The sequence below is a fragment of the Myotis daubentonii genome, chromosome 16 (assembly GCF_963259705.1).
Source record: "Myotis daubentonii chromosome 16, mMyoDau2.1, whole genome shotgun sequence".
Lineage (NCBI taxonomy): Eukaryota > Metazoa > Chordata > Mammalia > Chiroptera > Vespertilionidae > Myotis > Myotis daubentonii.
This window is the reverse complement of record NC_081855.1, coordinates 53,532,852-53,560,414: the sequence shown is the minus strand read 5'-3', so window position 1 is coordinate 53,560,414 and position 27,563 is coordinate 53,532,852. Positions and strand designations below refer to the sequence as shown.

The following is a 27,563-nucleotide window of genomic DNA, read 5'->3' as shown; positions in this document are numbered from 1 at the left end:
AGCAGCCTCATTCAGCAGCCTCCTGAGTTTTCATTCAAAACAGTAATCCTGGGGGTGGCGTGACGAACACACACATGCATACGTGCGTGATGTTTTTTCTTCCTTCAAACATGACAGGAGCTAGGACGGAACCCTGGGAGACGGTGACAGGAACCTTCCAGGTGCCTTGACCCTAGCTCAGTGTTCCCACTGAAAGTGCAGGTCAGGCCCTGGCCGGTTTGGCTCAGTGGATAGAGAGCTGGCCTAGGGACTGAAGGGTCCCAGGTTCGAATCCGGACAAGGGCAGATGCCTGGGTTGTGGGCTCCCAGTGCGGGGTGTGCAGGAGGCAGCCAGTCAATGATTCTCTCTCATCATTGATGTTTCTATCTCTCTCTCCCTCTTCTCTCTGAAATCAACAAACATATATATTTTTTTTAAAAAAGTGCATGTCCGCCATGCGCCCATGTCAGTGTGGGCTGGGCTGGGCCCTTCCCGGTACAGTGCCATCTTTCTCACCACTGGCTCCCTCTTGCCCGGCACAAATACCGTGTAGAACACGCCAATACACAGCACACTCCTCCGTAGTTTCCCTTCAACGGCAGGTTATGAGATCTGACCCTCCGGAGTCATTCTTTCTGTTCCATAGTGTTCTTCTGTCCTTTGTCGTGTTTTTAAAAAGTCAGGGCCCCCTGTGCGTCAGCACTTCCTTTGTCTGTCTGTCTGTCTGACGTCCCGCCTCTCCCGATCACGTTTGTGGGCTCAGTCCCAGGAGCAGCTTGCCGAAGCCATGGTTACTTCGAAGGGGCTCTCTCTGCAGGGACCCCCAGGCGCCTGCAAACTCCTGACCTGGGCTTGGACTCTCCTTTACGCCTAGCCCAGGCCCCGCCCATGTGCTCAGTGCTTTGTCACCCCTGCGTCACTGCAGGCAGGACTGGACCCTGAACGTGCCCTAACAGGTGAGGCTCCTGGGGTGAGAACCCACATCCTCACTCCCAGGCTCGCGGTGTCCCGCCTGCATTCCCTCCTGCCGGAATCACTCCGCTATGGGTTCTGGGATGCAGTGGGCACTAAGCATTATGGGACTCCATCCCCTGAGGGTGGCCACCGAGGAGGTCTCAGGGTAGACCTGAGGCTTTTGGAAAAACCCCTGGAGATTGAAAATAAGAGTAACGCAACCAGCCACACAGGGGAGCACGTAGACAGAGCCCGGGCTCCGGCCTGAAGTTAGAAACCCTCACTTCTGCATCCGAAGAAGAGTCTTTGGGGCACTAAGAGCTACTGATCCCGCGAGAAGATGGACTGATCTGGGCTGGAGTCAGACTTTCTCTAACTTCAAACTCAAGGCAGCGGCTGGGAGGGGACAGGGACTCAGAGAGCAGATGCCCTCTGCTCGCGTGTGCCACCCAATAAACTGCTGGGCAGGTCACAGCCGGGCAGGGGGAGCGGCACACCGGAGGCCCCATCACCTCTCCGCTGCCTGGCAGGAAAAGGGACAACGCTCACCCAGGGACAGGCTCCCCATGAGGTACCCAGAGCTCCATCAGGAGGACGTGGCCAGAAAGCTGATGACCCGCCGCTTGGGGTTTGTTGGGGGGCTGATGGTGGAGAGTGAGGAAGGGGTGTCACAGTCACGGGCTAACCATGGGCAAGACGCGGTGGGCAGGCCCACTTTCCATCCACCGCGTCCCCTCGCCCTCTTGCACACTGAGCCCCGAGCCGCACACACGAGGCCAGTGCGGAGCGACACTCACCAGCAGACGAGCCCGGCCACCACGGCCGACCAGGTGACGCAGCAGGACTGGCGCTGCTTGGCCTGTCTGCAGCAGCACGCGCACACCAGGTAAGCCGCGAGGAAGAGGAGGTTCAGGCCCAGGCAGACGGCGGCCACCAGCCCCAGGAACAGCAGCGACTGCAGAGGGAGAGGTGTGGAGTCAGCGCTGGTCCTACTTGGGTCTGGGAAGAGCCCTGCGTTCAGGCCTGGAGCGCCCACAGGGCTGTGGGTGTAGGAACCAGGCCCAGTAGTGCGTCTGCCACCCTTCCTGCAGACACGGGTGCTGGGGGGGTCGGGGAGGACCCGCCGAGGGGAGGAGGTGTGGGATGGGGGGCAGTGGCCGGCCAGCCCCGGGTGTGTGGCTGACGCGCCTGGAGGGACACGGAGGAGGCCCTGCCCGATGAGACGCTCAGAACCCCACAAGGCAGGAGGCATCTGCTGGCAGAGAGGGCTGAGGGTGACAAGTGACTGAGGGAGACAGGCAGGGAGAGGCACATCTCAGGGGCTCAGTGGGACCTGGGCCAGGCCCAGGAAGGGATGGCCTGGCGGATCTGCTTCCCCCGAGCCTTGTCCTAGGTGTCGGGTCCATCCAGAGAAGCCAGGAGCCAGCACTGTGCTAGGGGAGGGGAGATGTTGGGATGTACCCCATGGGGTCCCTCTCACCGCATCCTGAATGGGACAGCGACCCCAGTGCCAATGGTGGCAGCAAAGACCAGAATTCTGAGGGGGTAGGAGGTGCTGACTCAGGCCTAGTCAGGGTCCCGTAAAGGGAGCTGCTGTCTGCCAGGAGGCCTGTGCCCACTCCATGCCCTCCGATCTCTTGATGGAGCCAGATGGGTGCCAGATGGCACCAGGACTGGTGGCTGCCAGCCAGCGCCGGACCTGGCTGTCAGTCAGGCTCCTGAGGGGATAGCCTCACCCAGCTTCCCACGTGCCCCCCAGTGGGTCCTGGTCCAGAACCCCCAGCGCTCCAGTCTGGGCTGTCGGGGCCAGAGTCTGTTTCGGGGACCCCGTGCTGGTGATGGCAATCAGCAGGGTGGGGGAGATGCCGGGACCCTTCAGGTCCAAGGGGGAGATAATTCTGAAAATCAGAGGCTGGGGCTGCAGGCCTGGGCCGGGGGCCTCTCTGAGCTGGGCATCTGGCCGCAATGAGGTCACAGATAATGCAGTCAGCCCAGGGCAGGAGGTGGGGGGTGGGGGAAGGCTGTGCTGGGAAGCCCAAACTCAGAGGGTGGGCATTGTTAGTGGTTTACTTCTGGGCTGGGAGGACAGGGGGGATGGGGCAGAGGGTTAGGAGAGAAGGAGGTGGTGGGAAGGGAAGAGGAAAGGAGGAAGGTGCGGGAGGAGGAGGAGGGAAGTGGAGGGCTGACCAGCAGGTCGGTTACCACAGCCACCTCCCCACCTCCAAGTCCCTGCCGGCCTCTCACAGGCAATTACAGTCCTGTTTCTGAGCAGCACGGCAGGTCCCCCTGTGCACGGGGTGAGGGAGGAGGGAAGAGGGAGAAAACGGCCCAGAGGGAGCCAGGCTCACACACCGTCCTGCTCTGACAGCCTGGACAGGTCAATTTCCCATGTCACCCGCCCTCCCAGTGCCCTGCAGCCACCACCTCCCATCCCACCCCGACACCTTGCCCACAGCCCCTCGGTCCCAGCCTCTCCTCATTTAAGTGACTTTGGTGAGCTGTTGTTTGAGAAACCCAGAGCAGAAATCCAGGCGCCAAGCTGGGGGTGGCAGTGACCCACTGGCATTCTGGGAATCCTGAGGCTAGGACCGGACCCTCAGGGGCTTCTGCCCTCAGTGGGGCCGGGGAACAGCCTGAGCCCCCTTGGCCCGAAGACCATAGGAGACAGTGAGCCAGCCTCGCGGGGAGGCCGGGGCAGCTGGAGCCCACGGGGTGGGAAGGGTTAAGCACCCCCCAGCCTGCCCTCCCACCCTCTCCCGGGGCGCAGTGGGGGTGGTGGGGGTGTAGCGTGATTGTCCGATGACCATGACTCAACCTTTAGGCTGGATGAATGGTGCTTCCTCATCCCAACCTTGGCTCGCCCAAACCCTTCCTGGCTCCCTGCCTGGCCTCTCCCCCTGAGACCTGCCCCCAAGTCGGAGAGGGGGTTAGTGGGGTGAGCCTGTAATTCTGGGTCTAGCCCCCACTCTGCCCCCTCCCCCGGCCGGGGCCCACACATTGGCACCCTCTGGGGAGTCTATAAGCAGAAGCACCCAAAGTTAAGACATGAAAGTACATGCCGAAGCACAAAAATATCACTGCTGCTTCATGCAGGTCCCGAATATACAGTTACAAGCACCACTGCTTCTTCATGCGTGTCCCGAAAGCGCTGGTCTGCTGATGCAGGAGAGGGGACAGGAAGCGCCCACGGCGCCCGCACGGTGACTGTAGCAGCAGTGAGCATTGCACAGCACTGTGCAGCTTACGACATCAGTGTATTTCAGTACATTAGCTCACCAGTGTCTGGGGTCCTACTATGTGCTATGGGACCCTCTATGTACTAAGCATGTTGCATGGGACATCTGGCCTAATACGTGCAGGTGAGACAAGTGAGGCTCAGAGAGGTACAGGTCACACAGTAAGCGATAGAACTGGGACTCCAACCTGGACAGCTGCATGGCGGAGCCCCGGCCCCGGCCCTGGCTGCCTTGGTCATCACGCCACCCGAGGCTGGCAGAGAGCTTGTTTCGGATCAAGTTTGCCGAGCGCCGAGATGAGTGGCGGCAGAAGGTGCCCATTCCGGGGTGCGAGCCGCCTGCTGCCTGACTCTGGCTGCGACTGCCTCTCAGGAGAAAGGGGATCTCTGGGCGAGGCAGTGGTCCGACAACAGGAGAACTTACCACATGGGACCCACCTTCAGTGACAGCCAGAGCCACTGCCCACCCTGGCCTAGCTCACCCCACTCACCTCCCACCAGTGTCCTCAGGAGGCCTGACTGGGACAGAGCACGGGGTGGGGCCGTGTGTCCGGCCGCCAGGAGCAGTGGCCCAGGGGAAGGGGATGCCCTCTGGAGTCACTTGACACCCAGCACAGGGTGCCAGGTCCAAACCCGGGGAGGAGAGGGGCAGGGCTGTGAGTGGGGCCTTCTGGTCAGACGCCACCTCTCCATGGCACTGAGGGGGTGGGGCAGGCTCAGGCCTGCTAGTCAGGCTGCTGGACACACAGGTGCTGTCCCTGGGAGCCTGCGGGGTGAGGGAGCGCCCCCCACCCCGCCCCGGGTCTGCTTGATCCAGAGCGGAGTCTAGATCTCCGGCCCGGCCGGGAGGAGAAGGCTGTGGTGGGAGATCCCAGGTGCAGGATGTGGACGCAGGGTTTGGGACAAGTACACAGCGCAACGCAGCCGTCTGAAATCATATCCGCCTGCTCCGTGCGTTCAGTGGGGGCGGGAGAGCCCCCAAGCTGCCCCAGGCAGAGGCGTTCTCAGGGACTCTGACTCCCAGGGCGGGGCTCTCGGAGGGCGGGGCAAGCGCAGATTAGGAGGGAAGGGAGCCAGGCAGGGAGGGTCCAGGTTCTCCGGGTTCTGGAAGGGCGGGGGGGGGGGGGCGGCGGCGGGGGGCAGGACACGACTCCCAGTCCACTTGCACTGCACACCCGCCGGTGGGGACCCCCATTCCCAGGCCTGCAGGAGAAAGGCCCGGCGGGCAGGAGGCGAACAGCCGGCTCCGGGCTCAGCCTCCTGCAGGCGTGACTGGCCCCACACCGGAAACGGAGCCCGTGAGCCTGACTGCAGGCGGAGGCCGCGGGGGTCAAAGTCCTGAAATGGGCCCATAGCTCTGAACAAACGGGCCCCGCCAGGGCTGCAGCCCGAATCTGTGACCCAGCAGAGCACTGACTTGGGCCAGGCCAGACCTGAGAAGGTGGGGAGCTTCTGTAGCTCAGCCCGGGCGGGGAAGTCTGGGGGGTCCCCCTCCCCCTGTGGGGTCCAGAGACCGCAGGGCGAAGGGCCAGCACAACAGAGAAATGGCAGAAGAGCAAGGAGAAGGGAGGTGGCTGGCTAAGACCCCGAAAACCCAGGGTATAGAAGGGCGTTTGTAGGGAGGCTGACGCTGGCGAGATGGGGCTGACCCGGGCCCCCGTCCTTCCCCCAAACATCCCCGCGCCTGTGGGGACCCTCGCCCCCGCCCCCAGCCCTGCAGCCTTCCAGGATGGCCCAGGAAGAGGCTCGGCCGCCGCTCCCACCCTGTGGGCCGGGACAGGGGAGGGGTGCTGCGGGGCCCAACCGGGGAGACTCCAGTTAGTTTCTGCCCAAACTTCTCCAGGTCGCCCAGCCCCAGAAAGAGCGCTTTTCTTGAAGCCCCAGAAGCAAAACTCCGGGAGCCCCTCGCGGGCACGGAGGAGTCACCCGGGCTCTGGCACAAAGGCCCCCACCCCGCCCTCCGGCCCTCCCCCTCCGCGCTCAGCTCCACCCCCGCAGGCCGCCTCCGCACCCCTCCTCCCCTTCCCACCGCTGATTGAACTCCTCATGTCCCGTTTTCCCGGCCCACGAGGTTCCCAGACGGGAGCGCGGAGCGCGGAGGGTCCCGGGGGAAGGGGACGAGGGTAGAGGGAAGGGGCGGCGGTGGAGGGGCAGGTCTGGGAGGCTGGCAGAGGGTGGGAGGCCGGGGAGGTGGCCCGGGTCCGGGGCGGCGCAGACTCACCTCCCGGTAATCCTCATCGCGGGGGTTGAAGGTACTGTTCACCCACCGCAGGCGCAGGCTGAGGTGCGGGACCCTGTGCAGCCACACCACCCACCAGGGCGCCAGGTACTCCACGCGTGCGGCCGGCATGGCTCAGGAGAGCCCGCTCGCGCCTCGCTCGGCCCCCGCTGCAGCCGCCGCCACCGCCACCCGGCCCAGGACGCGCGCCCGCCCCGGCCCCGCCCCGCCCCGGTCTTGGCCCCGCCCCCTGCGCGTCCGCTTTTCTGCAGGGCGTCCCGCCCAGGAACCCTTTTGTGATCTGGGATCTGTCCTGGCCCAGGCGAAAAAGGTGGAAGAAGTGAAAACAGCCCCCAAACGCTCCTAAATCTGTTTCTTCCTAGTTACTCTCTAAGTCCCCGCTTCTCATTACTTACTTATTGTCAAATCTAGGGTATAAGCCTTATACTATAAGGTGTCAATGGGTGCAGCTGGCGGTCGTGGCACTGGAGGCGAGGCTGGCTGTTTTAGGGCTTTTGGGGGTGGTGAACTGACAGATTGGGGACAGAAGGGGGCAACATTTAGTAGTTGTCCCCTGGGGTGCATTAGGGACTGAGGAATGCCACGTGATTCTTCCCAGCAGGCAGGACTGGGAGGGCCTCCTGGAGGGAGGGCCTGCCCCAGGGAAGGGGAGAGAAGGGGAGGGGGTGTCATCAGCAGCACACGTTTAGGAGCACCTACTGTGTGCCGGCACTGTTCGGTCCTGAACAAAAGCAGACAGAAACCCCCCTCGGAGGGTACTGCATCTCAGTGGGCGGATGGCAACCATCCACGCGCAAAGACGCACGGAGCGACGTTAGGGGTGCTTTGGAGGAAAGCAAAGGCGGAGCAGGGTCAGGACCGTGGAGGCAGCCGCATATCTGACAGCCTCGGAGGTGCTTCCCTAGAGTTGAGGGTCAACAGAGGCCCCAGGCAGCAGAGGGACACGGTTCTGCACCTGAAAACAGCGTGGCGTGACTGGAGGACGCTGGGCCGGCAGGTGGAGGGCAGCCTGGGGTTGGGGAGATGGGAGTGGAAGGGATCCTGAAGGGATGGGGCTTGGGCCCTGGCAGCCTGCCTACAGGCAGTAGCGACTGGGGCAAACTCCCAGGTTCCTGGCTCCAGGAACTAGGTGGATGCGGGAGTCTAAACACCCGTGGACAGCCCACAGCGGCCCCACAGCGGCCAGGGGAAGGAGTCCTGTGTCCCGGCCTCTTCTCCTGGTTGTCAGTCTGTGTCAGTTTTCCAGGAACATGGCTGGGCCATCTCATCTGCGCATGCCCAGAGCTGGGGCCCAGAAGGTTGGAGACCAAGTTTCTCTCATAGGGGTTTTCTTTCATTCAAGAAATTTGGATGGAGCACCCTCTGTTCTAGGGGACACAGTGATGAATAAAACAGGTTCCTGTCTGCACGGGGTCCGAATCTAATAGGTGAGTGGGCAGCCTTTGATCCCCTGTGGGCCCTGTTGTAAGAGGGGGATGGAGCCTGGGGGGAGGGAGGGTGGTCCAGGATGTTTCCTGGAGAATGAGATGAGGTGAGAGCTGAAGGATGACAGCGAGGAGGCAACTCAGGGAGGATTCAGAGCAGAGGGGCAGTGACTATGATAAGAGGTCTGGGACCACGCTGGGCAAGTGCAAACCGAGTCAGGGGAGTGACAGGGAGGAAAGGCTGGAAAACTGCAGAGAACAGGTCAGCAGCTGGGGTGCAAGAGGGCCCTTAGGGGTGACAGAAACACTCGATTGCAGGGGCAGTAACACTTTAAATGTCAACATTCACAGAACTGCACACCAAAAAGGGTGAATATCACTGTAAGTTACACCCAATAAGCCTTACTTTGAAATAAATGCCTTCGTAAGAATGAAGACCTATATATATCTTCACTTATTTTTTAGTTACTGATTTTAGAGAGAGGGAGAGAAACATCAATTTGTAGTTCCACCTTCATTGGTTGCTTCTTGTATGTGCCCTGACCAGGGATTGAACCTGCAACCCTGGCATGTCAGGACAACACTCTAACCAACTGAGCTACCTGGCCAGGACCTGTACTTTTAAATATAGAGGTAGGCAGGAGGCAGAGCACACACCACACATGGTAAGGGTTTTGGTCTTTGAAGCGGCCACTGCTGGCTGCAGAGGATGGGCTTGGAGCAATTGTGTGGGGCCCTCAGGGTCTCCACCTTATGGTCAATGCTGACACGACCACCACCTCCATCTCCCATGTCAACAGCACAGAAGGCGACAGCTGCAGCCTCCCAAAGGGCCTGCAAGTTAGAGGACTCAGAATTCCTTCAGGAGGGAAAGGGTCTGTCTCCTGGGGAGTGGCAGGGTGTCTTGCCTTTAGGATTGACCTTGAATGGGGTGTAGGGCAGCCTTTCCAGAGCTGGGATTGGGCCCGAGAGAGTGGGTGGGGGAAGGGGAAGGCCTGCTCACCCACTGAGGCCAGTGATGGGCACAGGGGATACCCAAACCTGCTTGGCAAGTCTGCGCCCAGCTAGACAGTATTCTGGCTGCATCCCTGGAGGCCAGCGGCTCGGAAAGGTGAGCCAATGAAGCAGAAGCTGAACACACAGGCCTCCTGGGGAGATGAAGTGAGACAGGCCCGTGGCCTGCCCGGCACAGCCAGAACAAGCCCTCCCAAGCCGAGAGCTGATGCCAGCAGGGCGGAGGCTGGCACCAGCCCCCGAAGGCCTAACACATGCCTGTGCCTCAAACCAGCTTCATCTCCGGGATCAGATGAGCCCCATGACTGCAAGGCACAAGCCAGAGCTGAGAACCGAGCACGAAAGGCTGCCCTGTGTGGCCACGGAGGGCTTGCCTCCTAGGAGCTGGGGCTCTGGACAATGTGCCAGACACAGGGAGCCAGAGTGGCACACCCTCCCTCCTGGGCACGGATGTTAAAAGGATGGGGAGGACTGAAGCCACTGAAAGTGGCCTGGGCTACTGGTCACTGAGCACTCGGAAGGAACAGAAACCATGTTCCTCAGGACTCAAACACCCCGAAGGCTTACGGAAAAATCACGCCTCAGGCTCTTAGCTACTTGTAAACCATTCCCAGACTGGCCTGGTCAAGGGTTTATCTGTTGGAGTAGGTCTCCACCTTGTGGTCAATGCTGACACGACCACCACCTCCATCTCCCAAATTTGCAAGAGGCTTCTAAATCCGCACCAGCACCTACTCTAACCCTTACAACAAAACAGAGTAAGTTCTAGTATGGGCATTTGCCATACAACTTGGAAAGCGAGGCAATATTGGGACATGTCCCTGCCAAGGGTCTAGGAGCCCCAGCCTGGGCAGGCCTGTCACCTCACGGGGGAGCAGCCTCGCTCCAAGCTGTGAGCACTCTCTTCAGGGGGCTCAGAGCTGACAAGCAGGTGGGCAAGGGGCAGAACCAGGATTTAATCCGAGTCAGGCCTGGCTGGATCTAAACTGCCACTCATGCTGGGATCTGGCCCATCCACACACCCACCAGGCCTGTGAACTCCATCTCTGCCCCACCGCCTGGAGGCCCGGCTCCTCTTTGCTGGGCTCACACACACTCAAGTCCTCAGCTTAAGGTTCCCGAGCCCGGCTCCAAATTGCCCTCACACCTGTTCACCTCCTGCAGCGTCCTGCTCCTGAGGTCCTGGCGAGCAGCCCCCGGGGGGAGTTTCTCAGTATGACACTCCCCTCCCGCCACAAGATTGTGGTGGGCGGAGGACACAGTCATGAAAGTGGGGCTACATTCCAAGAACAATTGCCATACAACTGTCCTTGCAGCCATTTCCAAGGCTAATCACCTCCTCCTTTCCACCAGCCTTTTCATTATCAGGGAGCTCCTTTTATCTAAGTGACTTTAAATCTTGAGTGATGCTGGCTCATTTCCACAAACATCCGGCTCTTCTGCCTACTGCCATCTACTGATGTTCAAACTTAGGCTCAAATAAAACAGCTTTCTCTGTCCATTGGGACCACAGCCCAAGATTAGGGATGCAAGGAGGCTGCCACCAGGACGCCCAGCCCAGGCCAGCCCCACGGGAGTCTAGCAACCCACGACATTTCCCTTCCGGCCTTCAAAGACAAGACACACGAGAAGATTTTTAACGTTTTAATACAGATCAGCATGTCGGGTTCACTTCAGCTCCTTCACCGCCAAACCTAGAGCAAGAGAGGCAAACGCGAGGCATCAGAAGACAGTCACGCTGCTTGTCTGGGTTTATTCTTAAGCTAAGAAGGCTCACAAAGCTCAGACATTAAGCCCACCAGGGAGGTTTTGCATAAAATATTTAGTGCTTGATAAAATAAAAAAGCCTGTCAGCCTTTATAAAGGGGCCCAGCATGCGCCCACACGGCCGAGCTCTCACATGCGGGCAGTACCGGATAACTTTCAGGGTGGACAGGCAGCCTCTAGAGCCGCTGGGTGCTGCCCGGGCGGCTTCCTCCACCCAGGACGGACCTTTAACATGCTCACGGCCTACGGTACTCCATCAGCTTTCCTCACAACCAGCAGCTGCCTGGTGGGATGCACTGAGGCAGAGTAAGTGTGAGCCGTTACTATTCTGCACGAGAAAAGCATGAGCGAGGGAAACAAATCCGCCTCGGCCTGAGCCGGGGCCACCACGTCCGAGATCACCACGCTGGCACGACAGCGGCAGGAGCAGATGCTCAGCCCACCAAACGGACCTGCCTCCCCTCGGGCACAAGGGCGAACAGGCCGGCGACGGGCACCGCCCAGCCCGCGCACTCACCCGGGGCGCGCACTCACCCGGGGGCAGGGACTGCTTCAGTTTCTCGGCCTTCTCCTTGTCCGTGATGACCAGGGTATACAGGTATCTGCTGCACCGCACTTTGAACTTCACATTATCCTTATTTTTCTTGATCTTGACGGCTACCAAACGGACCAAAATCGATCATTTAATTGCACCAGACATCACATGGTTCACCTGCTTTACACAAATGCAGAAAGTGGCACCTGTGACCGCAACCACGGCCACAGGTGTGCTTGTCCCGTCGAAACAGAAAACAAGCTGCCCGCTATGACCCCCATCTTCAAAAACCACCAGAAACCGCTTTTCCCGTTTATTAAGACTCAGCACCTGGGGCTTGACCTTCACGGCTTATGTATCTGTACGCTCAACACACCCTAGAGCACTGTCCCCGGCTTATTTTCCGAAGGGAAGGAAGCAGTTTATAAAGCAAGGAGATGGGCTACCTGCCGGGACCAGAACTCGCCGCTCCACTAGGGGGCGATGAGTGTGCGCTCACACTTTTCCTAAAACTGACACGGTGCCCATTTTTGGGCTCTTCACTGCCTCCGAATTCTATTTCAGGACCCCCCCCCCCCACTCAGACGGCGAGGAGCCCCAACTGCAGCCCAACCCCCAGTGCAGGGTGTGAGATCTGGGGAGTCTGGTCAGGCTTCTGGAAGACAACTGCTTCCCCGAAGGCCAGTCATTTCAGGGACATCACACCCCGCATCCCAACTTCTTTAAAGACAGCTCAGGCGCTCGCCCGCAGGATCTGTTAACATGAAGGCCAATCAAGAGGCCGGGGTACGGGCTGAACAGGGCTCCTGTGCCTCAGCCCAAGCACCTGACCAGACACACGCACTCAGCATGCCACAGCAGCAGCACAGGTCAACTTGTACCCACAACCCCGTTTCTGCCAGCAGCTGCCACAGGGACAGGGCACTGAGCCGGAAGCTGGGGCCCGGTGGCTCAGCCGGCACACGCACTGGCCGCCTTTGCTCAAGTGGCTGCATCAGCCCTAGCACCTGCTGCACACCTACAGCACTTGTGAGGTACAGGGTCTCTTAAAAGACGTGTATTCTACATCGTCACAGGATGCATTAATTCCAGCTACAGTGCATACCCCAAGCACCGAGGGACAAGAGATACCTGCACGTCAATGTTCATAGCAACATTATTCAAAACAGCCGAAGGGTGGAAAGCCCTCCACGTTGCAGCAGGATGAATGGAGGTATGGTCTATCCATACCAGGGGTGACTCAGCCTCCAGGACATTCTGCTACGTGAGAAAGCCAGTCACAAAGAACACTGTCTGATCTCATTTAGGAGGTCCCTAGGTCAGTCAAACTGATTTAGTGGTACAGTTTCAGTTCGCAAGAATGGGGATGTACTTCAGAGCAGCGAAGCGTACACTTAAAAATGGTAAATTTATGGCGAACAGGTTTGGCTCAGTGGATAGAGCGTCAGCCTGCGGACTGAAGGGTCCCAGGTTCGATTCCGGTCAAGGGCATGTACCTTGGTTGCGGGCACATCCCCAGTAGGGGGTATGCAGGAGGCAGCTGATCGATCTCTCTCATCGATGTTTCTAACTCTCTGTCCCTCTCCCTTCTTCTCTGTGAAAAATCAATAAAATATTTTTAAAAAAATGGTAAATTTCTATCACGTACATTTTAGAATTGAAAAATGCCCTATTCTGTCCAGGGCGCCATGACCCACCTTCACAGGACAAACGGCCTAGAATCAGGCCCCCAAACAGAATTAAAATGCAAACGAATCAATGGCTTTAGTGTCATTTCTCCAACGCATTAAGGTCTCTAACGGATCTTCATACACGGTCACCCTCAACACAAGGAAATGGTGTCATGCTTACCTTCGCGACCGCTATCGCTAGAGCTGGGACTGAACCAGGCAGTGACCCCAAATTCCCTGGTCTGAACTAAAACTGACATGAAGATCGCAGGACAGCACCCGTGGGGCAGGGCGGGCATTCCCACCAGCCGCCGCTCACCCCCCACAGGTGACCGCCATCTCGTTCGTTACCAGAGGGTCCAAGGCGCAGCCTGCGGCAGGTCCCAGGGGCACAAACAGGGCCCTCGCTGTCCCCCGAGAACCCACTGAAAGGCTCTCCGACACCACTTCCTCCCGTGGGGACAAGGAGCGTAGCGAGGACCGGCTCCCGGCCCGTCCCGGCCCCACGTCCACAAAAGATCTGACTTTCCCTCCGCGAGAACCCTCAGGGGCAGAGGAAGCTTTTATGGAGATGACAACTCTGGGCTAACACAGCGCACGAATCCACGCTCGATCTTGCACTGAGCTCCAAGCCCCCAGACCTCCTCCAACTACAATGAAGGGGGAAGGGCAGGACCCGTGTCCGGTGCGGGAATGAGGATACCCACCCGGGCGCCAGGGGCCAGCGCACAGCAAGCAGAGGCCCGCCCTGATGTTTCTGGTGCTTCGCCCCCTTCCCCCTTGTACACCCCGAGACACGAAGACCCGTAGGGGTGAAACTCCTTAGTAAATGAAGTTCCTGCGAGCAGGGCCTGCACTCAGCCCAGAACCAAACCTGCAAGCACGAATCCCGGGTTTGCGGGACACGCCCAAACCCAAGCCACGAGGGAGCGACTTTTTAAAAATGTTCACTATTAAAGGGCCTCCCGCCTGGCATTGGGGAAGACGCTCCCGGGGCAGCCCGGGGTGCGGGCCGCTCCACGCCAACGCGACCCTTCCCTCCCGCTCACCGCACCCCGAGCGACCGCTCACCGCACCCCCGAGCGACCACTCACACTTGGCGTCCTTCCGCCGGGCCGTGAGCAGGAAGTCCTTGATCTCCTCAATCTTGCGAGGCTGCGACAGAGAAAAGGGGGCATGAGCTGCAGGCCAGACATCCTGGCGACGGTCGCGTCCCCGGCCCCTCTCGGGCCACCGGAGACCCTCGCCCCGGGGGCCCCCGCCTCCCCGGGAAGGTCTCAGGCAGGGGCCGTACTCACCATGGCTGCGAGGCGCGGAGCGTGCGGCCGGAGCCTGCGGGGAGGACAGACATTGGCGTGAACAGGGCACGGGGACCAACAGGGACCCCCGCTTTCCCTCCCCGACCCCCCGAAATGCTGGCCCCAGGGCACTCCATCCTCTTTCCTCGCACCCTTGACCCAGGCCGGGGGTCCGCGAACTTCACTCGGCCGTGGATTACCTCGGATTACCCCCACTACTCCCCGTGTGCCGCCCAAGGGGTACTTACAACAAGCAGCCACAGGCGAAGAGGGCGAAAAAGAACGCAACTTCCGTTTCCGGGCAATTAAACCCTCCCCCGGAGGAAACTGGGTACGGTGTCTGCGAAGGGTCAAGAATTACCAGTATGTAGGCGTTCGCCCTTCCCATTGCAGCACCTCTGCCCCCTGTAGGCCTAGATTAATAGTGCAGCTCCACGCTTGGACCCGAGCGCCTCCCTCCTCCAATCCCTTCCTTTTTCTACCCTCAGCCCCTTTGCTTTGCTAGATTTTATTTTAGATCCAGTTTGAAGACCTAAATCTTATATCTCCCACTGTCATTAGACCTGTCATTGGGCATCTGCATGGGGATTTTTCTCATTTGAATGAAGGAACCTTCTTTTTTTTTTTAATGTGTTTTTTATTGGTTTTTAGAGAGAGGAAGGGAGAGGGATAGAGCGATAGAAACGCAGATGAGAGAGAAACATCCTCGATCGGCGGCCTCCTGCATGCACCCCTACTGGGGATCCAGCCCGCAACCCAGACCTGTGCCCTGACCAGGAATCGAACCGTGACCTCTTGGTTCCTGGGTCGACGCTCAACCACTGAGCCATACCAGCGGGGCGGGACCTTTTTATGTATATTTTAGAACCTCTTTCTAGGCATGCCTCACATTGCCTTCTGGAAATAATTCTAATAGCCAAGGTTTTGTCCTTACCCATGGGGACAGCTGTGAATCGTTGTCGGAGCCGGGAGAGAAGTCAGGGCTTGAACCCACGCTGCTCAGATCCCGGAGCCCAGGCTGAACCTAAAACCGGCTGGCGGTGGGGAGGGCAGCGCTTTCTTGGCCGCCTCGGCCCACACCGATGTTATTTTCGTGGCACGTAATGACTCTCAACTCTTAGGTAACCTCCCTGCAGGCGGGGGCGGGCTGCGGGAAACCCGTGGCTATCGATTTCATTTTTATCCTCCGCCTTTATTTCATTTTTAACCTCTCTACCAATGTCTATGTTTTATTATATTTGTTTCTCAAAAATGTAATAACTGCACAACAGAATGTAATTGCCCTGTGTGTTTATTACACTTGAAGAGAGAGTACTTCACCATGAACTTCACTTTGAACTCGCCCATCTCTCTCCGCTTACACGAGCCCAGGCTGAGCACATTTCCGGGGGGCTGGGCTACAGGGAAGAGTACACCAACAGGGAGACCCCCAAATTCCTCTGATTGTACTAGAGAGCCTTTTAGCAGAAGCCAAACCCTGTTTCTGTAACGGCGGACGCCTCTGGGTGTCAGCAGTGGGAACAGTCCACTGGGAGGGGCGACGTTTTAGACCAGCGGTTCTCAACCTGTGGGTCGCGACCCCTTTGGGGGTCGAACGGCGCTTTCACAGGGGTCGCCTAAGGCCGTTGGAAAACACATATATAATTACATATTGTTTTTGTGATTAATCGCTACGCTTTATGTTCGATTTGTAACAATGAAAATACATCCTGCATATCAGATATTTACATGACGATTCATAACAGTAGCAACATTACAGTGATGAAGTAGCAACGAAAATAATTTTATGGTTGGGGGTCACCACCACATGAGGAACTGTATGAAAGGGCCGCGGCATTAGGAAGGTTGAGAACCGCTGACTTAGATCATCTGAAGGTTGGGGCCCCGCCTGAGAGGGATGGGTGCCTCCATTCTGAGCTGAGAGGGACGTTCCCAGACCCTCCGCCTGGCCGGCCGGCCTCCTCCACCTGGGCCTGATGCCTTTCTGGTCTTTTCTATGCCACCTGCTCCACCACAGGTGACCGCCCTCTGGGCCCAAACTACTGGCCTCTTAACGCGCTAGGCACCGACCCCAGGCTGAGCCTGCGCTGTCCCTCCGATAACAAGCCCTGCTCCTCCAGGGCTCAGCTCCCACCTCCCCTTCAGGCACGACCCTTCGGCTCCGACTCCGGACACTGGTCAGCCGTGCAGTCGGTGCTCACACACACCTCTCGCAGACTGTGCAGCAGCCCCCAACCTTTCATCCATTTGTACTGACTTTCTTTGAAGGCGAGAAAGGGGTCCCACGTTCTGTGGACAGCTCCTGAAATGCAGTCCTCGTCTATGTAGACAGTGGGTGCTCAATGCGGACACTGTAGGATTCTCAAGCTGGATGCCGCTTCAGCGCTCACTCCCTCTATGCAGGGTGGGTCCATAGGTGTAGGGATGGAGGAATGAAGGGATGGAGAGATGGGGAGGGAGGGAGGAAGGGGGGGTGGAGGAAGGGAGGGAGGAATGGAGGGTTAAATTGGACCACGCCGTGCCCGGCACATAGTAGGTCCACACAAATATTTGTTGAGTGAATGCCTGGTGCTTCTGCCCACTGCAGGGCCTATGGGACGGGGACAGGGACAGGGACAGTGGGAGGGCCGTGCCTCCCTTTTGGCAGAGATCCCAGCGAGACAGATGTTCGCCCTCTCGCGTTGTATAATAAGCGAACATAGATGAGTAGTAACAACACACAGAGGCAAATTTGTTCAAGTACCAAAGTTTTTCTCCAGGGGGGACGAATGGCGCAATGAAACGGCAGCTACTGAAAGGCGAAGCCAGGAGCCTGGAGGGGGCGCCTCCCACGCCTCAGGGGAGGGTGAGCCCAGAGGTCACGGTGTGGCCACAACGGCCGGGAACCAAGGGGCGCAAGCCCTGGCCCCTGTGAGAGCAGCCAGGATGCCGCGTTTGACTGAAGCGCCCTGGTGAAGACACGTGGAAAGTCTACAGGGGCCCAGGGCGCACCCTGCAGGACATGGAGGCCCGGGTTCTAGAGCCAGGGTAGGGGGAGGGGGGAAGGACTAGAGGAGGGGCACCCTACTCGGCCGCCCCCACTTTCCGCTGCTCTGGTGGGCCTGCCTGGGTGCCCCGGGCTGGCCACCGGCCGGCTCCAGCACAGTAGCCCGTGGCCAGTCCAGTCTCGCCTCCGTCACTTGCTGGCTTCTGAAGCGAGGTGCGTGGGGGGGTCCGCTGCCTCCTCTCCCCGCTGCAGGGCTGCTGTGAAGCCTCAATGGGATCATTTAAAAAGCCAGCCAGCGCCATCCGGGCTCCCTCCAGGTCTGGAGGTCACCCCCTGCCCTGGGTGTGGCGTCCCACCGTGGCCACACGGGCGCCGAGGCCGGCACTGGAAATGGAGAGCAAGCGGCCCTGTCTGCCTTGCATCCTAAAATCCAGGCTGTGACGGCTGCTATAAATGAGGAGTCATGTTTGTATAGCATTTCATACCTGACGGCTGCTTTCATATCTACCATCTCATTTAATCTCCAAGCGGCCCCCGAGGGGCCCATGCATCTGGCGGCGGCAGGGCTGGCCTTTCATCATCTCGGAAGGGAGTTGTTTATTAAATCGGGAAGGTTCCGGCAGGGAGAGTCTGGCGTCCTCGCTGAGCTCGGCTCCCTGGGAAAGGGCGGGAGGAAGGGAAGAAGGCAGGTGCGGGCCTGGGGGCTGGCGCTTTTGGGGGAACCCAAAAGCTTCTCACTGTGGGACCAGGTGGGCGCCTTGGGGGACCGATCGGGCTGGGGATGGGGTGGGCCCAGGGAGAGCAAGTAACAGTAGTGCCGGTCCACACGGGGGAGAGCCCACCCAAGACACGCACAGCAGCCTGCCTGACTGTGCAAACCCTCACTGCCTGTATGTTCCGGGGAGGGTGGGGGCATCATAAAGCAGCAATCAGACTGGGTGGCATCAATCCTGGAGGTCTTCCTGGAGGGGGCATTATGAGAAGATGGGAAGAAAACGGTTCCTGGAGCCAGTCTGTCTTGGGGTCAAACCCTGTGTCTGCCTGGGAGACCCTGACAGAGCCTCCGGGCATCTCCGAGCCTCAGTCTCTGTTGAGGAGAGGTACGCATCCCTCCTTCCCAACCTTCCGTGCCAACTGTGGGCAGCTGCACCACCGTCTGCGGCTGCCCTGCTTCTGAGAAGCCAGGAGGCAGGAGGCACAGGAAGTGCTCAGCCAGCAGCCGGCTCTGTGGCTGCTCATTGAACGCGAGTCCAAGGCGAGAGCTGCCGACGGACTTGGAGAACTTCCACCTGGAGAAAGGAGGCGGGCTGGAGTCGCCCACATCCCTCCCCCAGAGCTCGGGGACACAGGCCGAGAGAGGGGACCCCTCAGAGAGCCTGCCTGGTCTTCTGGGGGGGGGAGAGGGGGGGCGGGGCACAGTCGGTTTTGACAGATGACACCTCCTCAAACCTCCTGCCTCGCTCCGCGGCCCCTCTTCCCCCCATCAGCTGCTGCTGCTGAGACGGTGTCCACAGGACAAGACACGGGGCAGGCAGAGGGGAAGCCATGCGGGGCGAGAAACCCGCGCCCCTCGTCTGCATCGCGCCCCTCCTCTGCATCGGTGCGTGCCGGGGTGAGGGGACATTCGCGTGGGAAAGGGAAAGGGCACGGTCCCTCAGAGTCGGGGACAGGCCAGCCTATCAGCTTGTACAGATCTTGCATATGCGGCGGCGGAGAGGAAATCAATAGAGCTGTCAGCGGCTTAATGCATTCCCGCCGCAGACGGCCTGCTCAGGATGCGCCAGGAGGAGGCTTCGAATTAAAAACCTGGGGAGGGGCGGGCTGAGGGGCGGGAGATAAACACCCTGACAGACCAGAGGGAAGGAAGGGACACGGCGGAGGCTCCAGGAAAATTAAAGCCCATAAATCACGAGGCTCAGAGAGCACCCTGGCTGTGAGTGACAGGAGACCCCTATGGGCAGTGGTGTCCGGGGGGCCTGGCGCCCCAGCCGGGCAGGAGTGGGGAGGGAGGGGAGAGAGTGGGCAGGCCTCTTGTATTCACAGTGTTAATGCCCAGTCGGGGTGAGGGTGGGGCTGGACGGGTGTGGGGTGGGGGAGCAAGATGAAATGAACGACAGCCTCAGAGCCTGCCATACGTGGGTGGGGGGCCTCCGGGGGCGGGGGAGCGGCACTTGGCTCCCTTTTAACTACTCCCTCCCATGGAGCAGACAAAGCGAGAGGAGGTGATGGAGGACAAGTGAATAACGAGACGGGTTGTGAAGGTGCAGGCAGGTGCGTGAAGGCAGGAGGGAGACCGCCACTGGACCTGACCTGGGGCAGCCAGGCTGTGTGGAGGGCGGGCCTCCGGACCTCCACAGAGAGGGGGACCTACGTGCCGGCGGTCACACAGCCCGAGACCTTCAGCCAAAGGTCAAGCTCAGACTGTGGCCACTGCTCAGGGCGAGAGCTGGGACCCAGTATCTCAGCTCACTGTCTCCCTCCCTCCTTCCCTCCCTCCCTCGGTCCCTCCCGCCCTCTGATCTATCTCCTGCTGGGCATCCCCCTGGCTGAACACAACAGGTTCAGGGCGCCCCCCCCCCCCGCCCCGGGACACGGAGCAGGGTGGCGGTGCGGACCCAGAGGCAGTGGAAGATCCTCCATCCGTCCACTCCTCTGCTTGGACCGGCCACCTCCACTGTGGGGTGGCCTTGTGACCTCAGGTGGCCTGTGACCTCAGGTGGCCTGTGACCTCAGGTGGCCGGGTCACTGGGTCACTGTCTCCTTAGTGGGTCTAAGGCAGAGACGTCCCCCAGGGCCCAGCAGGCTCTCTTCTGTCCTGTCCGTCCCCCAAGCGACCCCCACACTCCCTGATCCCCCAAACCCAGGCACTGTCTTCAGGCTCACGTGCCGTTCATGGGGGAGCACGGGCTCCGGCCGGCGCGAATCCTGCGCCTGGTGAGCCTGCGCACAGGTGAGCCTGGAGCACGTACAGCCAGAGACACAGGTAGGCCAGGGCTGGCTTCATTCTGCGGCATCGCCCAGGACAAGTTCTGCCAATTAAATTGGTGACTGTTCTTCCGAAAGCAATTCTCGGTGCTGCAGTGGCTCCTGAGGTGAGGAGATTAAAGAGAAGCTGGCGACTGCTGTGCAGCCGGAAGCAGGTGCCGTGGGGTGCCAGCGTGGGAAGCACCGCGTGCATGCGTGGACCTGCTCTGGGCATGTGCGTGCTCAGGGAGGGAGAAGGAGAGGGTCCCCGGTGGAGGCAGGGGGCGTGCAGCCCCGGAGGCCGGCAGCCCCGGTTCCCATGTCCTTCCTGCTTCCTTGCTTAGTGCCAGCGGAGAGAAACAGTTTGTGCGAATCTGGATTCATCCCAGGGCGGGGAGGGGGGGGGAGGGACGGACACAGGGAGGCGGCTGCTTGTTGCCTGCTTGTCAATAAGGATGTGCCGACAGCAGGGGCCCCAGTGCTGAGACACCTGTGCCGCAGCCTCCCGCAAAGGCTCATGGGCAGCCGTGCTGCATCCTGTCTGGGCATCGCACTGTCTTTGGAGATGGAGGGATGGAGGCAGAGTGGCCCCGGCCAGCCTCCTGCCTGGCTGAGTCTCCGGGATGGGGCTCTTCCTCGCGGGGCGGGGGAGGGGGGGTGTCTGGTCGCTCCCCACAGTCTGCTCTGCCAGGGAAGGCTCCCCCTCAACCCACTGCTCTCAGGAGCACCTGGCCGGGTGACACGGGCTGTTCCCTTCTCCGCGTAGACGTGGCCTGTGGCCTCTGTGGTCCTAGGCAGGGTCGGAGGGACAGGAAGCGAAAGAAGGCGGGAGGGAGGTGGCGGGCAGGCTGGACTCCGGCCGGGTCCCGCCTGGCTCCTGTCCACCTCCTCCTCACCTTCCCGATCATCATTTCCCTCTCACCCCTGCCTGACGGGCTGCTCTGCGGTTAATGGAGCAAGACTGATGCAGTTGGCCTGTTAATTACCGCAGATGAAGTCTTCAGCTCAGACGTCCCCGGGGACGAGGGCGGGGAGGAGGGGCTGCCGCCATTATCAGCAGGCCCTACCCTGGGATTTAACCCGCAGAGCAGGCGCCGGTGGGATTGGAAGAGCATCCGACCTGGAGAGGAAGCCGCTGACCAGAGGGACCCTGCTCGGTGGCTTCAGGATAGAGCGGGGACACGAGCTACCCCTGTGTCCACTGCCTGCTCTGGTCAGGGGCCACCCCAGCTGCTCCATGAAGATGGCCTCCTGTCCTCCTCACAACAGCTCTAAAGTAGGCGAGACCACAACCCCCATTTTACTGAGGAGGCCCCCCAAGCACAGAGAGGTTAATCCACTTGCCCGGGGTCACACAGCGAGTAACTGGAGGAAAAGGATGCCTCACTACTTAGGCACTGGCTCCCTCAAAGCCTTTGGCCTCCCTCTTCAGGGACCAGCTGGGTCACAGGCTGCTGAGAGACGGACCCAACCTGTGAGGTGATTCATTTCATCTCCAAATACTTCCTAAGCGTCTCCTCTCCTCTGTGCTAGGACTGGGGGTCCTCATGAGCTTGCCCTCCAGCCCGGGAGGTGGGCCAGCTCTCCCCACCTCTCTCTCCAGAGTCAGCCCCATAGCAGCTGCGGAGGAGGAGGCAGTGGCTGTGCCCCCTCCCCCCGCCCCTTCCATGACCTGCGACCACACCCCGTGGCCTCAGAGGATTGGACTAACCTGGAACAACGCTGGTCTGCGGCTAACTGGCTAATGGGGCCGGGATTTCATGCAAACTGGGGGCCAAGGGCGCCTCTCCGAGGGAGGCCACACGGGTGTGTGCGAGCAGAGGTCAGAGCCGAGGTGGCCCTGAAGAAGAGCAGCTGTGGGTCAACTCCCTGGTGCCGGTGACAGCAGCTGCCCCTCCGTCCCCGGGTATTGCGAGGTGCTGTGTCCCCCATGTTTCTGCCTTTCCCTGCAGATGGTTGGAACGGGTTTCCATTTTTAGAAGCTACATGATCCCTAAGGTGGAAGTCTGACTGGGGCATAGGATTCCCACAGGTCAGGACACAGAAGAGGGGACTGGACTCCATCCTGGGGCCTCAACGAATGACCGGGATTCCACCAGGCAGAGAACAGAGATAGAGTAGCTATTCAGGGGACAGAGAGAACAGCACATTCAAAGATGGGGAGCTACCCAAGTGCGTGACATTGTCAGGGACCTTCAGACAGGGCTGTGCTGGCAAATGTCTAAAATTTGGCTTCCTTACGAGAAAAAAAAAAATTCTTACTTTGGAGCATTTGCCAATTCCTGCGGTGTAAATACCCCCACCATGGCCAAGTTCAAGCTGCCCGCGTGGTGCCGGCTTCTGACTATGCAACAGGCAGCTCTCACGAGCTGGCACGAGAGCCGGTTCCAGCAGGCCACACACCAGGCCGCCTGCCGCTGCCTCCATGCAGGGCACATGTGGGGAGGGGGCTGGGAAAGGGCCGGGACCTGGCCGGGCAGCGTTTTGAAGGTCACATTCAGAGTCTGGGCTTCAGTATGAAGTGGCGGACGCCTCAGCCCCGATAGGGTGACTTCGGAGGGTGCGTGTGAATCAGCAGCTGTACCCTATTTGTTGTCTACTACGGTCTGGCCTCTCCTTACGCTGGTCCCCCTGAATAACTCCCGGGGTCTATTGGAGCCTCATATTAGACCTGGAGAGGGGTGCACAGAATGGGAGCAGCATTATTTCCTAATTAAGAAGGAGAAAAGGAGTTCTAACTCACCCCCGGCCAGCTGCATCTTGGGGCCATCCCTCATCTTAATGAGCCCATCCAAATCTCATTTGCTAATGAGGAATTTAATGGTCATAGACTGACAAGCAAGACTGAGAGGGGAGATGGGAAGGTCGTTACGAAAATGAAGTGCGTGGCTAAATGCCACACCATGCCAGCCCACCTGCCCACCCAGAGTGCCAGCCCCGAGTGGGTGAGAGGTGGGGCCAGGGCCTGGCTTGACCTCCCCCCCCCCAATGGGACTCCTGCCTGGGCCTGTGGGTCAGCACCATGGACAGGGGATGGCCTTGCTCTACAGTCCCACAGCCTGGAAAGTCCTCCCTGTGCCTTTGTCCCTGTAAAGTTCGTTTTTCCAAGACTCAGATGGGACGTCACCTCCCCCTGGGAACCTTGCGTGCAGCCCCAGATAGGTTAGGGCCCACTGTGTCTGGGGGGCAGCCTTTGCACATTCTCAGAGCACCTACGCCAGGGCACTAAAATGCTACGTTTCCTTGGCTGTTTTCCCTACTAGTTTGTAAGCAACTTGAGTGCAGGGTCTGCACGGTTTTTTCCATGCCCTGAATGCAAGGCATGGGGATAGCATTTGTTGAGAAATGAATGAATGAATGAATGAACCGGTGAGTACATGAGTCGATAGAGGAGCGAGGGAAGGAATCCTTGAATAATAATGTGTGATGAAACAATGACAGACAGAGAATCATGGCCAGGCTGGTGAAAGGGTGGGTAAGGATTTGATACTAAAGGACAATCCCATTCCTCAGGCTGCATACACACGACAGGGAAGTTAGAGCAGAGATTCCCAGAAATCCCCACATCTAGTCTCCCAGAGTAGAAACGACACATGCCAGTATTCCTTGCAGTTATATGTGGCCACGTGACTAACTTATAGCCAATGAGGTGATGAGAGAGAACCATTGATTGGCTGCCTCCTGCGCGCCCCACATTAGGGATCGAGCCCACAACTAGGGCATGTGCCCTGACTGGGAATCGAACCGTAACTTCCCGGTTCATAGGTTGATGCTCAACCACTGAGCCACACAGGCCGGGCCCTAAGTCCTTGAACTCACTTCTTTTTAGGACATAAAGAAGATCAATAGCCACAGGTGAGAGATTTGGAACCCATGCACTTGGGTGATATTCCCCACCCCCCCCCGCTCCCACCCCCTCAGCACTACACACACAGCCCTTCCTCCACCTCTGCCTTCACTCCCGCTCATCCGACAGAATTTGGTTCAGATATGGCCTCCTCCAGGAGCCTGCTTCACGCCCTGGGCTGTGGGACACGTCCTTCCAGGCTCCTGCCTGCATACAGCCCCCTTCGCATTTGTCATCCCTGATAAAATCTAGTTGTTCAGGCAGAACATGGTGACAGAGGCCCGGGCAATGGTCACCTTTGGGAAGGGTGGTGACAGGCAAGGGCGAAAGGGGGTTCCTGGGGGGCTGTTCTATTTCTTGACCTGGGGGCTGGTCATGGTACCGTCCACTCTGTGAATGTGTGCTGTGCTAGCCAGACGCCTAGCGCATAGTAGGTGCGTGTTTTGTGATTCAATCGAAAGCATACTTAAAAACGGCCTGGTTGGTGTCTGGCCCACCCCGCCCTGGATGGCAACCTCACCCGGGTAGAGACTGCGTCTCATTGATCTCTCTGTCTTCTGTACCTTTCAGCTGAATTCTTTGGCTCCTCGGAGCCACAGAGCCTTTTTTGGAAGGGGTACTAATGAGACGTGCCGCGTACAGCGTGGGCGCATTATCTGTATTCGTCAATGGCTGCCTTTGCTCAGCACAGGGCCTGGCACTCGGGGCTCGGCCTCAGTGCTACCAGCTGCCTAGCCAGGGTTTGCTGGATGACCCAGTAATCTAACTGGAAGCATTCACGCGATAAATGCGCCCCCGCCCTGGCTGCGGGGCCCCAGTTCCCCAGGACACTCTCATCAGAGCTTGGCCTGGGCTGACCTGTGTTCCTCCCTCCTTCCTCCCTCCTCCTCCTCAGAGGGGTGCCCTTGGCCGCAGCTCCTGAACTGGTCCCTTTGTCCAGAGCCCTCCCCACCCTCCCGGCCAGGAGCGCATTAAGGAGCTTGTCCCAGCGAAGCAATTACCGCTGCAGTCACCTGGGAGTCATGCACCACTCCCCGAAAAACAGTTTTCCCTCCCAAGCCCATTCAACCTGGCATTTAACCGGGAGCCACAAATCCTGGCTCCCCGAGACCCTGCCTCTCCTTAACCCAGGAACATGGGGGACCCTGGCTTTGCAGACTTTGCTTCTCAGCGCTCCTTTCTCCAGGTGTCAGCAGGGACCCGTGACCCTGGCTGACAGGCCTTTGGCTTCTGGGAAGGCTGCTCCATGCATTCATTTCACCGGCGGGCAGGGAGTGCTCCCAGGCTGGGTGCTGGGGCACAGAGACAACTCGGGACCAGTAGACAGTCTTTGACTGTAAAGTACGGATCCACTCAAGCCCTGTGCTCGCCGGGACTCCAGAAACTGGATTATGGTGGCTGGAAACCGGCGTCAACACCCAGCCAAAGCTACTGTGTAGAGGAGACGCGAGGAAGGTCATTGGGAAGGTCATTGGGAAGGTCATGGGGAAGGTCATGTGCCCAGCAGGTGGGCTTGGTGGGGCGCTCAGGAGGGTGACACAGGCCACACGTAGAGATGGTGCCCGGAGCACAGGTCCCCAGCATCTTCCCGCGTCCTTTCCACAGACCCCCTGTGAGGCGGGGGGAGGCTGGGGTGGGGAGGTCCGTCCAGGACATTGCACCGTCATTTAACTTTCATCTGGGACTTGAGGCATCACTCACTCCAATGCAGATCATAAACATTACAATTGATGTTTCAATTAGTTATAATTTACAGAGCGATTACGTTTAATTTCTCTTTTATTATATTTTAATGGCTTCAGATTTCTTGTTGATGAGATTCAGCCCCATACCCAGAAGCCAGGGCCAGAGGGTGGGGAGGGGGCTCGGGTTTTTAAGGGGGCAGGTGGGCGGGTTATCTCTCAGGGCCCCTGGCTGCCTGGGGTGTCCCCCTGGCCGGCCCAGCAGCCCCACACCCGCCCTTGCGGTCTGGGGTTCGGAGCAGGGAGTGGGGAGGAGTAAAAACCGCAGGGCACAGGGGTGGGGGTGGGGGAGGAGGTTTGGGGTTCCTGCTCTGTGGGCATCTGCTGAAATCATCCTGCTAATGGAGAAGGCGAGCTGGCATGTTTTTAACTGAGGATCCGGGGGATGAGGCAGGGACAGCGGAGGGCCCTGAGCCTGGCGCTGGCTGTGATGGGACCCAGGAGCTGTGCCCCCGCCCCAGGCTGCATGCACCAGAGACCACTGCAGAGCCTGGGCTTAAAGCACAGAAGAGAGAAGCTGGGGCCTGGCCGGTGTGGCTCAGTGGTTGAGCATCGACCTATGAACCAGGAGGTCACGGTTTGATTCCCGGTCAGGGCACATGCCTGGGTTGTGGGCTCGATCCCCAGTGTGGGGCGTGCAGGAGGCAGCCAGTCAATGATTCCCTCCCATCATTGATGTTTCTCTCTCTCTCTCTCTCCCTCTTCCTTCCTCTCTGAAATCAATAAAAATATATTTAAAGAAAAAGAGAGAGAGAGAAGCCAGGAGAGCGGAGGTAGTGCCTCCATTGCGGCGGTGAGGCCCAGCTCCGCAGCGCGTGGCCACCAGGGCGCATCATGCCAGATCGGCGGTTGGTTTTCCTGGCCCCCAGCTCCAGGGCGGCTCGGGGACTCCCGGGAGCAGTTCTCTTTGAAGCTCCCTGTTATCCGGGAGGAGCTCCCCCACACAGACACCCCTCTTCTTCCTGCTTGGGGGGGTCGGGGCGGGGCTGTGGCTGGAGGGGGGGCGGAGGGGAGCTTGGCCGCAGAAGAAGCCTCCTGACTGCTTTCGGGAGACTGTCTCAGCCCCGGCTCTGCGCCTGGGGGACGGGCCCCAGGCTTTTGCTCCGGCAAGGCAGCCTGGGGCCTGGTGACTGGAGGTGGCCCAGGGGTGCAGGGCCACTTGGTGTCTTTGGCTTGGAAGAGGCGTCAAAGTGTTTGTTTCCCAGGGAGGCCGCCAAATCGCCGGGAAAGCAGCCTGTGTTTGGTGGGAGCAGGAGGGAGGGAGGGAGGAAGAAGGCGGGAGGGAGAGGGAGGGTGGGAGGGAGTGGGAGGGAGGGTCCTTGGTACCCTGAGCTGGTTCACGCACACCTGGAGGGCTGGGGGCCACCTCCCTCCCTCCTGCTGCCCAGAGGGAGCCAGGAGGTGGAAGGACAGGGCGAGGCCAGCCTCTGAGAGCAGCGGACCCTGGAGAGGGGGGTTGGTGGTCGGGGTCAAGAAAGACAGAAGGAGAGAAATGGGAGAAACAGGCCATTCTCCTGGAGCCCAGGCCTGCCCACACCAGCCGCACCTCTTCTCTCTCTGCAGTTATGGGGCCGCTAACCCCCCTCATTTCTGCCACTTGTCATGGAGCCCTGACGAAGGAACAGCACGTGAGGTAGTGAGTAGCCGTCAGTGGCGGCATCGAGGATGGGGTGAGAGACCATCAGTGAGGCCATGAGGAGGGGTCCCGCTCTGGGTCAGGGCCTGGACTGGATGAACGGTTTCAGTAAGCGTGCATTAGGCACCTTCTGTGTGCTGGGGCCTGGGGATGCAGCCGTGGAAGACGATAGTGAGTTGCTTGGCATCCGTGTGAAGTAGGTCAATTGGAGGGTAGGAGTGAGGGGCGGCAGGCCCGGGGAGCTGCCAGGGTGGGGAGCCCCCTGAAGGGTG

At 59.5% G+C, this 27,563-nt stretch overlaps 2 protein-coding genes across 5 annotated transcripts in view; both read right to left on the bottom strand.

Annotated features, from left to right (window-relative positions):
- The window catches only part of TTYH2 (tweety family member 2), a 285,330-nt gene that overhangs the window by 21,436 nt on the left and 236,331 nt on the right, over positions 1 to 27,563 (bottom strand). For both annotated transcript variants that reach the window (XM_059671076.1, XM_059671078.1), the window contains exons 2-3: positions 6,391 to 6,557; positions 1,732 to 1,889 (exon numbers count right to left, since the gene is read on the bottom strand). In XM_059671076.1, the coding sequence (XP_059527059.1) occupies positions 1,732 to 1,889; positions 6,391 to 6,519 (287 nt within the window). In that variant the 5' untranslated portion in view covers positions 6,520 to 6,557. The remainder of the gene's footprint in view (positions 1 to 1,731; positions 1,890 to 6,390; positions 6,558 to 27,563) is intronic.
- RPL38 (ribosomal protein L38) lies at positions 10,476 to 14,460 on the bottom strand. 3 transcript variants are annotated; one of them, XM_059671075.1, is made up of 5 exons: positions 14,365 to 14,460; positions 14,117 to 14,150; positions 13,913 to 13,973; positions 11,148 to 11,270; positions 10,476 to 10,540 (listed from the first exon to the last, which is right to left on the bottom strand). In XM_059671075.1, exons 2-5 carry the CDS (start codon positions 14,117 to 14,119, stop codon positions 10,515 to 10,517), a joined length of 213 nt encoding a protein of 70 aa, XP_059527058.1. In that variant the 5' UTR covers positions 14,120 to 14,150; positions 14,365 to 14,460; the 3' UTR covers positions 10,476 to 10,514. The 3 variants fall into 3 exon arrangements, with proteins under 3 accessions (XP_059527058.1, XP_059527057.1, XP_059527056.1); XM_059671074.1 differs by having other exon boundaries at positions 14,361 to 14,405; XM_059671073.1 differs by having other exon boundaries at positions 14,269 to 14,381.